The sequence below is a fragment of the Chroicocephalus ridibundus genome, chromosome Z (genome assembly GCF_963924245.1).
Source record: "Chroicocephalus ridibundus chromosome Z, bChrRid1.1, whole genome shotgun sequence".
Classification (NCBI taxonomy): Eukaryota; Metazoa; Chordata; class Aves; order Charadriiformes; family Laridae; genus Chroicocephalus; species Chroicocephalus ridibundus.
Genome location: NC_086316.1, coordinates 59,998,822 through 60,012,049, shown reverse-complemented (window position 1 = coordinate 60,012,049; position 13,228 = coordinate 59,998,822). Strand labels below are relative to the sequence as shown.

The 13,228-nt window shown below is 42.6% G+C and overlaps 1 protein-coding gene across 1 annotated transcript in view; it reads right to left on the bottom strand.

Moving 5' to 3' along the window:
• SV2C (synaptic vesicle glycoprotein 2C) overlaps positions 1 to 13,228 on the bottom strand; it is a 118,905-nt gene that overhangs the window by 78,954 nt on the left and 26,723 nt on the right. Inside the window, exon 2 of the mRNA XM_063321190.1 lies at positions 10,739 to 11,442. Coding sequence (XP_063177260.1) covers positions 10,739 to 11,318 — 580 coding nt within the window. The 5' untranslated portion in view covers positions 11,319 to 11,442. The remainder of the gene's footprint in view (positions 1 to 10,738; positions 11,443 to 13,228) is intronic.

Here is a 13,228-nt window from a genome sequence, read left to right as displayed (position 1 = left end):
ATGGGAAAACAAAGGAATATCACAAGCACTGAACATCAAAGAAAACTCAACATAAAATTTTGCTTAAGATAATTTTAGTTTGAACATCCACAACAAGAGAAATCTCTCTAAAAGGGAAGTTTGTCGCATCAGCAACAAGTTAAGGAAACCTATCCAAGCATGCAAAAGAGAAATAAGAGTCTGAGAACGACAATTTGATTCCAGATTTGTCTATATATTTATGTCTCCAAGGATGTGTGCAAGGTGTCTAGTGATGTAGTGACATGCCTAGACACGTTGGAGAATTCCACTGGGCATGTAGATGCCTAAATATGTAGAAAATGGTCCAGTCAGACACACATCCTTCAGTCCTTTATTCATTGACATTTTTTTCCATGCTCTCAGATGTCAGATCCAGAGACAATCTGTATAGGCTCAGGAGAAGAACAAGTAACTCAAGCTATATGATCTTGCCCAAACTAATTTAGACCCTAGTCTGTGTTACCAGCAAGCCTGTGTACAAACCACGAGTTCAGAACACTCTTTCCTTTAAAAGTTTAGTCAAGTGTAGCAACTGCAATATGTCTTTTAGTTACAGGAAGCTGCAAGTGTTGTACATTTACAGGCAGTTATTTCTTAATTTATGAAATTTATGAAATCATAAAAACTTAGGTTGGGAGGGACCTTTGGAGAGCTCTAGTCTGAACTCTTGCTAAAAGCTACAGGCCTTCTTCAGTCTACCCCACAGCTTCTCTGTGCAATGTCTCTCAGTGGTTGACCACCTTACTGTGAACTTTCTTCATTACAGCAGAAGTTTCCTGGTAGCAACTTCAGACCTCCTGTGCTCCTCTAAGGAAAATTTGACTCCCCCTTCTCTATAGCCCTCCTCAATTACGTCACCAAACAGTACAGATACATCCCCTCTTAGAACTTTTTTCTCCAAAGTAAAAAATATATTCTAGCCCTCTAACCACCTTACTGGTCCTTTACTGGATTTGCCCTAATTTGTTAATCTCTTCTTTCAGGTTGCTGCACAACAAAACGGAGAATCCCACGTATGGCCTTATTGTGTTGAGAAAGGAAACTCATCACTTCCTTCTACTTACTGGCCTCTCTTGCCAATGCAGCCCAGAATGCCTTTTTTGGGTTGTTTTGTCCCAGGTGAAGGACTTATATTTATCATTGATAAATTTCACGGAAGGTATTTGTTCAATATAAAGTTGTTGCAAAAAATCAGTGCAAAACCAGAATGAAATTAAGTAGCAAAGATCTGGCAAGCCAGTAGTTTTTTAAACTGGGGTGAGGGAGAGTTGCCATCAGTAACCATCTGGTGTTCTTACCAGAGTTTATAAGCACTTCTGATCAACTACTAAGCCTCTGGAGAGCTTTCTCACACGTAAAAGGAAGGACTGTCTGGATTAGAATTAAGCCAGGTTATGTTTCGGAGGTTTTAAGACAGAGTAGACATAAGAAGCATTGCATTAAACCAGCTAATATGCAAATCAGCAATGAATGCAGAAGTGATAGGCACGTGTCTGTTGTCCCAGACGGCAAAACACTCAGCCCAAAAGACCTAGTTAATGCCTCTGATACTCTTCTTACTACAAATATTATACAAAATGTGATTATTAAATTCTGATCATATCACAGAAAACTCCTACATCAAGGCTTTATTTGACACTAAATATGGGGTTTCAGAAAATTCTTTGGTTTCCAAAGTAAGCTGTTTGTTGCTGTTCATATTCACAATACCTGCATTATCAGCCCAGTGATTTACCACAATACTTGATTTTTTTAGATGGAAGAAACTGTCTGTATAGTTCATCAACTAAGAATATATTTTACATATAAAGATTATTTCTGGGTTTGTTACTGTACTATTTATGAGGCATTACCAAGGACTTGGATAACACATTGCTTAACACAAATGAGAACAAAAAAAAGACTGTTCATGCTCAAGAGATCATTCAGTCTAAACTTCATAGAGAGGATGATATATCGATTCAAAACAGACCTGGGAGACTATCAGGAAGCAATGAGGAACCATTGAGGATGGCAGTGAGAGCATACCAGTGGCTAACCAGTTCTCAGGTTTTGTTGGCATGAATGCAAAAAAAAAGAATAAAAAATAAAGAATCACTTTATCTTGGGACTCTTGTATGATTATTTTTTTTTTCTAGTGTTGAGGTGATAAAGTACAAAAAAGGGATGGAGGTACCTTTCTCAAAAATGTGCCAGCTGATGCCACGAAGATGGGCACTGTGGGCCAGTCAAGCAGGAGTCAACCTGTATCTACTGCTAGCAATGGCGACAGCAGGGCAGCTGTCAAGAGTCTTGCACGGGAAGGTGAGAACTTACAGGTCCCATGGGAGTACCAGAAAGAAGACTGTCAGCAGTAGCATGGTATCCTGAACAGATATAGCTGGGAAAGGCTAGCTTTGCCTAGCTTAGAGAAAAGAATGTTTCATTATTTCATAATTTAAATTTTATAGAAAAAAAATCTATAAAACTTAAGAACAATCTGCATGTGAATACATAGAAACAAAGTTACGTAGAAAAGTACACACAAATCAGAGCCCAGAGAATTAATCTAAAAGCAGTCCAGCTCTGAGCTGCATGTAAAACCAAAGGGATAAGACGCAAGCAGGAAAAGAGTTAAAACAACATCTTTAGACCTGAGCATACAACCTGGCTCATGAAGGTACAGTCCTGACTCATCACTGCCAGAACCCAAGAGGTCAAAGTGGATTCACATACATGCAGGAGATGACAAGTACAGCCAGGTTATAAAGCAGGGAAAGGAATCTTTTCCCTCACACTTAGTGATATGTCATTATAATCTTAGAAGAGTTTAAGAAAGTCAACTTCCCTATTTTTAATAAAACAATGCTTGGAGATGAAAAAACATAATTTTTTTTATTTAACTCAAAAGGCATTGAGAAACCAGTTCATGATCCTGATCAGCACTTTATGGGCTCTGAAATGCTGCTGGTGATCAATCAACAGTGACCTCAAGCTCACACAAGGGTTAATAGTGAGGGAATTTGGGGAATTGCCCTGGTGCAAGTATATAAAAAAAAAATGCAACATGGAGGCTCTATGAATATCGTCACATGCTTTTAATTAGCTCATGTTCCCTAGCAAACTATCATGGCATAATGTATGAGAAATCAGTTTTTATAACTGAATCAATGATTCCTTTTCCAGTGGCAAATTAACATGTTCTTAGTGTGTTTCTTAACAGTCTAGAAAATTGCCTGGAAAATAAATAGTGTACGTGTACCAATTCTACTTTATAACTCCTAGCACTGGTCCCATGACTTTAGTATTCTAACAACATTAAAGCCCTCTGGATTACGGAATTATAATAATGAAAAAAAATTATGCCTGTCTGGAAGACCCCAGCTAGGATGTAATTATGATGTGAAATCACAACGGCAAAATAATTGAAATGCATGGCTGCAAGAGCCTAGTTATGATCATATAAAAATGCTTTCACTAAGCATTCACTGCCATGATGAGTATTTTGTATCACTGGAATTAAGACTATGCTGTCTGCAAAGACTGTACATCTATACTGGTTATAAGCAATACGTACACCAGTGTACTGCAGCCTACAATATATTTCTATTAGCAATGGGCAAGTAATATCATTTTTATGAAATAATTGGTATAACCACTACACGTTGCAATGCCTTCAATACACACTTGGAAAGAAACTGCTTATCTCTGTTCTTTCCTGCTTCTGTATGTTAATCTTTTAGCATAGAATTATTTATTTGTTAATACCACAACACAGAGGCTAGTGTTACATTATTACAAAAGGAAGATATGGGGATATACGTTACAATTTCTATATTTGAGCCATGAGAATACATTGCTTGCTGTGAGTGTGCCTGATACCTGCCCCTCTTCCCTTAGCAAGGGGCTCAAGGGCATTTACACTGGGGCGCGGATACTTGCATGTATATGTCTAGCAAGAATTAACGGTAAGGTTAGGACTAAGTCTTTTGTCTTCAGGTGCATGTGGCAGCCATCTTGGCATCTTCAGTGCCATGCTTTGGTTAATAAGCTACGAAGACGGGGGCGTTTCGTTTGTTGTTTGTTGTTTGTTGTTTGTTGTTTGTTGTTTGTTGTTTGTTGTTTGTTGTTTGTTGTTTGTTGTTTTCAGGGGGGTTTCTTTTATAATGTGTGGTGTGTTGTTCAAGTATACGAACGTAGAATTGTGTATGTTCTTTTTTAATGGAATTTCACTGTCGTTGACATGTGAAAAAGATGATGATAAGATGATGATAAAATCCGTGATAAAAACACGGTTAATTTTTCAGTTAGAACCTCCTAGTGTTGTTTAGAAAATTAGAGGAAATGAAAAGTAAAAAATCATGTCCAACAAGCATTCACTAAATAACAACATGGATAATAGTCTGTGGACACACCATAACCAGTTGTAAGACAAAGTGCATCAGTGTAAAGATGATTCCCCATACCCTTCAACTGTACCATTGAGGTATTCCTGAGGGCCAAGTTCCGCGCGGATACCATGGAAAGGCCAGGGCTTAGATTGTATTTACCTCGGTGCACTGGAGGGGCTGCCTGAAGATGACCAGAAAAAAAAGGGAGGGAACCAAAAGTGCCAAAATGGTCGGATGTCGTGATCACAGGTGAGATGTTGATGAATAGCCGACCAGATGTATCGGTGAAGTACAAGTTGAGAGGACTAACCCAGACATGGTCCTGACATAGGGACCAGAGGCGCAAAAGAGCAAGATGGGCTAGGCGTGTAGGGGGAAAGAATGGTCCTGAAGCTAGTAGCGTAGGATCTTTCCTACACCGGGTTGCTGATTTCATGTGAGGAGCCCAACTAATAAATCACCTGGTACGAAGCTTTGTGCATTCCGAGAGATTTTGGATGGCCATGCCTTGAATTTCATTCAAAGGGGCAGGCGAGCACTGCCGTATGCAGGGGGGTTGGTATGTATAACCTAACGAGTAGATGGTTTTTGTTGCGGCAGGACAACTGCGACATAGTCGCCATCACGGAAACGTGGTGGGATGATGGTCATGACTGGAATGCTGCAATGAGTGGCTATAAGCTCTTCAGAAGGAATAGGCAAGGAAGGAGTGGGGGTGTGTGGCTCTGTACATTAGGGAGTTGTTTGACTCTATAGAGATAGACTCCAGTGATGAAGAAGTTGAGTGTTTATGGGTAAGGGTGAAAGGGAAGGCTAACAAAGGTGATTTTGTGCTGGGAGTCTGCTATAGACCACCCAACCAGGATGAGCAGGTTGATGAGGTATTCTATAAGCGGCTGGCTGCAGTCTCGCAAACGCCAGCCCTTGTTCTAGTTGGGGACTTCAACTTACCAGACATCTGCTGGAAATATAACACGGCAGAGAGCAGGCAGGCTAGGAGGTTCCTCGAGTGTATGGAGGATAGCTTCCTGACACAAATGGTAGGTGAGCCTACCAGGGGAGGTGCCTTGCTAGACCTACTGTTCACAAACAAAGAAGGGCTAGTGGGGGACGTGGAGGTCGGAGGCCGTCTTGGGCTTAGTGACCATGAAATGGTTAAGTTTTCCATCCATAGTGAGGTAAGGAAGGGGGTTAACAAAACCTCCATCTTGGACTTCCGGTGGGCAGACTTTAGCCTGTTCAGAACCCTGGTTGGGAGAGTCCCGTGGGAGGTAGTCCTGAGAGACAAAGGAGCCCAGGAAGGCTGGACGATCTTCAAGAGGGAAATCCTAAAGGCCCAGGAGCAGGCTGTCCCCATGAGGCGCAAAATTAAAGGGCGGGGAAAATGGCCAGCCTGGATGAACAAAGATCTCTTGATGGGACTTAAGGAAAAAAGGAAGGTTTACCACCTTTGGAAGAGGGGACAGGCAACTCAGGAGGAGTACAGAGATCTCGTTAGGTCATACAGAGAAAAAATCAGGAAGGCAAAAGCCCAGCTGGAACTCAACCTGGCAATTAACATAAGGGACAACAAAAAAAGTTTCTATAAATACATCAACAAAAAGAGAGTGACAGAGAATGTCCATCCCTTACTGGATGCGGGGGGAAACCTTGCAACCAAGGACGAGGAGAAGGCTGAGATACTTAATGCCTTCTTTGCCTCTGTCTTTAATAGTCAGACCAGCTACCCCCAGGGTGTTCAGCTTCTTGGGCTGGAAGATAAGAATGGAGAACAGGACAACTCCCCTGTAATCCAGGAGGAAGTAGTTAATGATTTGCTTATGCACCTGGACACGCATAAGTCTATGGGGCCGGACGGGATTCACCCAAAAGTTCTCAGGGAGCTGGCAGGAGAGCTCACCAAGCCTCTCTCCATTATCTATCAACAATCCTGGTCAACAGGAGAGGTGCCGGATGAATGGAGGGTGGCCAATGTGACGCCCATCTACAAGAAGGGCCAGAAGGAGGATCCCGGAAACTACAGGCCTGTCAGCCTGACCTCTGTACCGGGAAAGATCATGGAGAGGATCATCCTGAGTGAGCTCTCAAGGCAAGTGCAGGGCAGCCAAGGGATCAGGGCCAGCCAGCATGGGTTTATGAAGGGGAGGTCCTGCCTGACCAACTTGGTCTCTTTCTATGACCATGTGACCCACTTTCTCGATGAGGGGAAGGCTGTGGATGTTGTCTACCTGGACTTTGGTAAGGCCTTCGACACCGTCCCCCACGGCATTCTCCTGGAGAAACTGGAGAATCATGGCATAGACAAGTGTACCCTCCGCTGGATAAAAAACTGGCTGGATGGCCATGCCCAGCGAGTTGTGATTAATGGAGCAAAATCTGGTTGGCGGCCGGTCATCAGTGGTGTCCCTCAGGGCTCAGTTTTGGGGCCAGTCTTGTTCAATATCTTTATTGATGATCTAGACAAGGGGATTGAATGCACCCTCAGTAAGTTTGCGGATGACACCAAACTAGGTGGGAGTGTTGATCTGCTTGAGGGTCGGAAGGCTTTACAGAGGGATCTAGACAGGTTGGATCAATGGGCCAAGGTCAATGGGATGAGGTTTAATAAGGCCAAGTGCCGGGTCCTGCATTTTGGTCACAACAACTCCTGGCAACGCTACAGGCTTGGGGCTGAGTGGCTGGAAAGCTGCCCGGCAGAAAAGGACCTGGGAGTGTTAGTGGACAGCCGGCTTAACATGAGCCAGCAGTGTGCCCAGGTGGCCAAGAAGGCCAATAGCATTCTGGCTTGTATCAGGAATAGCGTGGCCAGCAGGAGCAGGGAAGTGATCGTGCCTCTGTACTCGGCACTGGTGAGGCCTCACCTTGAGTACTGTGTTCAGTTTTGGGCCACTCTGTACAAGAGGGACATTGAAGTGCTGGAGCATGTCCAGAGGAGAGCCACCAAGCTGGTGAGGGGTCTGGAGAACAAGTCCTATGAGGAGAGGCTGAGGGAGCTGGGCATGTTTAGTTTGGAGAAGAGGAGGCTGAGGGGAGACCTCATTGCCCTCTACAACTACCTGAAAGGAGACTGTAGAGAGGCAGGGGTTGGCCCCTTCTCCCAAGGGAATAATGACAGGACCAGAGGAAATGGTATGAAGCTGCGGCAAGGGAGATTTAGATTAGATATTAGGAAGAATTACTTTACTGAAAGAGTGGTCAGGCACTGGAACAGCCTGCCCAGGGAGGTGGTGGAGTCACCATCCCTGGAGGTATTTAAGAAACATGTAGATATGGCTCTTCAGGGCATGCTCTAGTGCCCAAGATTATTGTTTGTGGTGGGGTGTTGTGTGTGGGGTTGTGGGTGTGGAGTTTAGTAGGTGGGTGCTTTTTTTTTTTTTTTTTTGTGGTTGGACTCGATGATCTCGGAGGTCCCTTCCAACCACTAAGATTCTGTGATTCTGTGATTCTGTGATTCTGTTTTAGTACTGATATTGTAATGGATTTCAGTATCCATTGGGTGGGAGGCCCTCTGGGGGAGAGGATGGGCTGGGGAAGGGGTATGCCCACTTGGATGTTAATGACTATTGAACATGGATTGGTATGCATAATGGGGGATATAGTTTAATGTAATAAACCACATGGAAGTTGGAAGTTTGTGCGGGGGTCATGGGGGGTAGGGGAGGGGGTAGGGGGGGGCCGGAAAGAAAGAAGGGGCGTACTTAGGGCACACCTAAGCCTTCCAGAATTGTTTCCTTAATTTTGTCAGCAAGCATCATTTACACACACACACACATATATATACTCTATCTACGAGGTATTTAATAGCTTCTATACTGAATTTTAGTTAAGTATTGACAAAGTCATTTCAATTTATCTCAAGACAGCACGATAAGAAGTCTAGTAACAGGGAATTCCTCAACCCTCTTCTTGATATGGGTCAGACTTTAACAGGTGGCTGTGAATTTGCTACTGTGGGGACGGTACTTCCCACGCACAATTCCACACACCTCCATAATGCTTACTGCGACTGTTTAAATGAAATGCTATTTTTAGAAAATATAATGTATTTTCCCCAAAATTTCAATTCTATGTAGAAGGCGTAACAAAGAAAAAGCATTATGGCCATGTTCTCCACACTCATAACTCGACAATCAGAGAAGTCAGGAGCACTAAAGTGTTCAGAATGTCTTAATTATGAAAGGATCCACTTCCCAGTTTAACATTTAGTGTGAGTGGAATGAACTGCATTTGTGGATCAGCTAGCTGATGAATGTGTAAGCATCATGAAGCTCCCTCTATTATGTTGCATAACCTTGTTCTTTTCCTTAACCCCATACGAACTAATTGCAGAGAGATTTGGTGGCTACCCTTACATTGTCATAATCCTGGAGAACCGGCAACTTTGATCATCTTGTTTGTTGGGACGGTGCCTGTGGTAAAACAGTGTTATCAGTAATTAAAAAATGGGGTTGAGATCAGTCATTTTTTTTCCTGCAATAGAGAGGACTGATAAAAATCGATTAGTAGAGTTTAAACTAAGTCCTCAACTGCTACATAATGGGTAACAAAATCACATTAAAAGCAAGTTGGGGGTACGCTGCTTTTATAAAATGTATTCTGTGTTGTTGCCTGCATTAACACAGTAACATTTACCTGGAGATAACTTTTTGGGTTGTTTTCGTTCCTCTTCTTTCTCTCTACTCTTTGAATTACTTACAGTGCTCCAAAGTGACTATAAATAGACATGTTTATGCACTTTCTTTCTCTAAGAAGTAGATCTGAACACTCACAGGTCCAAGCATGACAAATGCGATGTTTGTAAAATTGTGTAAACAAGCAGTACCAAATAGTTTATTTGTATGCAGCCTCTTTAACCATAAAAACTTAGATAATTTAATTTCTTTTATTAAAAGTTTAATCACTGCACTGTACAAATAGGCAGCGTAGTTTATTTCTAACAACAAATGATCAAATGGCAAGGAATGCCTCAAAGGACTCAGCCATCTGAGAACTCAGCTCTCGTTTACACTCATGATCCGCTGACACGGAAGGAGATATAAACAAGGGTGACTACAGTCCACTTTATTGAAACCTATAGAGCCAAACTGCTAGTATTGATATGTCAGGAATCCAACCTGTCATAGGCTTAATGGTCTACCAAGAAAGCATCTGTGTTATTCAAATAGCACAAATAGCCTTGTGCTATTTAAAATTCTGAATCTAATTTTGATGCAGTTGGTATCTTAGAGTCCTTCTAATTGATGGTGAGCAAAGGAATAAAATCAGGAAAATGAGCTAAGTTAAAATGAGACTGTTGCAACACAACCGTGCGCTGTAAAGAAGCAGGGAACAAACAGTACATCTGCTAGAAGACAAAGGTTCCTAAATATTTTATAAGAAGGCTTCCTTTTCTGTAATAGCCTGGGTCCTTCAGGCCCAAGCTGCTTATCTACATACAAGTATTCAATTTGCTGCTACGTCCCAAGCCCCCATACTCCTGCCTCCCCTCTTCCTCAGGGAAGCATTTCTACACCTTCTCTCCACAGCTCTGCCCCATGAGAGCCTTGCTTTATCTGCTGAGCCCGGGCATGCCCAGGGTGGGCAAGCATGGACCTGCTCACAGCGCTGCTGCTCTCACCGAGTCACACAGGGCTGGCTGAGCCTGCCTGGTTGCCATGCCACGCCACACCACACCACAGGAGGGGAGAGGCAACAGGGTGAGACACAGCCCATCCCCATCACCTGAACAGACACAAAAAAGCATAACCCCAGGCTCATCTTCAGCCATTTGTCCTGCTGACTTCTGTGTGTCCCCTCCACCACGACTCAAAATAAACATTGTACTTTTTGGATGGCTAGAGAAGTGTCATTGGGATAAGAGGAGTAAAAAACAAAAGGAGGGAAAAGGCTAGACAGCTTTTTCCCTGGATTTCCTGCGTTTCCCTGATTGCATTCCATGTTGCCCTTGGGAAGCCTCCCACATAAGATGACAATGTTGCTGGACAGTTGTATCATCTACTCTTTATTATGCCTGTATAAATCCTGTATAATTTTTTTTTTCATTAGTTCATCTGGATATATACTCTTGTATATGAGAACAAAATGTATCCCTCTCCTCTTAATTGCTACCGTGTAGTCTTCCACTTATTGATTTATTTATACTTACTGAAAATGAAAACTATTATCTAAAAAAACCCCTTATAATCCTCATTAAATCCATATTAGCTGTTAATGCACTTTGTGGATTGCCTATTTATATTCAATACAAACATATTCTTACATAAGCATTGGTGTTGACAAATACCTATTTAGGCATACTCTGAGCAACCCCTGTAATAGCATCAAGACAGAGCAAAGACTTTACTCACCAAGCCATCCTGATCCAGAATTGGGTATACACATATCTGTTTCAGCACTGGGCAAAACAAATCCAACTACAAAAACTTCAACCCCATCAGCCATTAGGGCCATTCCCAACACAAAGAAGAGGGCCCACTGGAAACGACCATGGCCACATTCTTGTATTATCAGTTCGTACTGCTGTGCTAGCTCTTCTTCATCAGCCTTCCTCTCTGTTTCCAGTTCATGACGATCCTTATATTCGTCACGCATAGGCTGACCTAAGGCCACCATGCCATCCTTGCCCTGCCCCATGTTGGGGATTCCCTGATACTCCCCTTCATAAATTTCATCATCTTCATCATGCCCTTCGGTTGCTTCACTTGAGCCTTCATCATCATTAGCTTCTACACCATAATTTCCTCCTTGGACGTAGTAATCATCATCATCTTCCTCATCTTGGAACCGGTTGTAGGACCTCTGTGTGTAGCCATCCTGAGCTTTGTCAACAGCTTTATTGACTTTTTTCACTGCTTGCCTCTTCACTTCTTTGGCAATATCTTTTGCCCCTTTCACTAATGAAGTCCTATCTTTGTATGTTTCCTCCATCTTCTATCAAAGAAGGGTTGTTGTTATGCTGCAGATGGACCTGCTGAATACCGTTTAGAATATCTATTGCGTGTTGGACATCAGTAGAAAAAGTCCAAGTAGACGTGACACCCTGATATTCAACCTGCAAAATATCAGAGAAAAAAGTTTATACTTTGCTCCTTCTTAGTTGCCTCTTCACACTGAAACGGTACCATACCAATCCTTTATTTAAGCACTGGACACCACAGTTCTGGGCTTCAAATATACAAACCTGGATTTTCTTCAGAAATGGAAATATCCCAGATAACAAGCAAAATACTCTGAAGAGAAATCTAATATCTCTACTGCTTTTCAGAATGAAATTTATTACACTCCAATCTTTCAATGGATATCAGGTTTTATTCTGAAAGAAAACAAGCGATTCCATGGACCATACATCATATCGACTCTGTCTGCAGTGTCCTTCTCCATTTGGACTCCCTACTATGTGATAAAAGGCTACAAATATTAACTTTTCTCTCAGTGAGTTAACATGAAATACCTGTTCTCTGCCCCGCCTCCCACTTACACAAATCTTGCAGTATCTCAAAGCTGACTGAACTTGGCCGATGCATTCACAGTGCATTCACACTAAGCCTTAGCAATACGTAGTCCCACCCTAGAAAATCAGCACAGGGAGCTGAGTGTATGGAAGTGGTGTGACTTTTGGGCTTTGGAGATTTCCAATACCTAAATCATGGACAGACACATCCCTCTCTCTGCTGTCCATAAGTGACAGTAGAGGCAGCCTGGAGCAACTGTATATCATCAGCTAATTCATCCCAGAGCGTGTTAGTCTGGCATGAGCTCACCCCAATCTAACTGCATGAAAGCATTTTGTCCCCGTCCCTCTCCCTGTTCCCCTGCTGTACCTTTACATCTCTTTTTTTGTGCAGCCCCAGGATCACAAATGCAGCACAATGTGTTGAGAGCAGCTTGCTTATTTGACCAAAGACTAACCATTCCCTTCTATTCTGGGCAGTTTTCAGGCATATCAGCAAGGCAATTTGCTCACCACACATCTACACAGTCACTAGGGGTAGTAGAAAGAAATGGCAGCAGCGTGCAAGCAGAGGGAGGGAAGAAATGCAGGATCCTTCTTTGGCAACAGTCCATAGTTAGAACAGCTGAAATCAATTACAAAACTGCACCATTACTCATGTGTCTGAAGTTAAGGGGAGGTGAATCTGGGCACTGCAAAAGGATTGCAGAAGCCTCACCTCCAGGAGAACGCAGGATAGATTTTATATCCAAGAAAACACTACCTGCTTCCAGTTAGGGGAAACGGTTATTTTTAACTATTATCGCTTCAATGATCTATTTTCCAGCATAACCACAGAAAAAGCTGCAGTAGGACAACTAAGGAGGCAGTGACATGTAATGCAGAAGTAAGAATCAATGGCTGGAAATTTCTGAAGCAAATCCTATTCCCCTGGCTAAAGTGGTGCGAACTAACCCCCCAAAAGAAGGCGGGGAGAAGACCAGGGTAGTGCTTTGAGAAGCTGCCCTTTACTCATTCAATGCAAACACTGGCCCCAGAAGTATATTCCAGACATTAAGACTGATACTGTGCTGAGGGACAGGAAGAATTACAGACTGCATTAGATAAACTAAGGTCATGATGTACTTCTGATAAAAGAAAGCCAACCCTAAAATCACACAGACATGCAGGTACTGCAACTTAAGAAGCTAAAAGGTATTTCCCTGGCTTACCTTATAATGACTATAGAAATTCAGCTATAGTGGAAAATGTCTTTATTTTTAGTCCCTTCCTCTAGAGTGATTTCATACCCTCTGGATGTTTCTCAAAGAAATCAGATGTGATGGCACTATTCAACTATTTAACGCAAACGGAAGCATTTACTGGAAGAGAAATGCAGCCTTAAAAA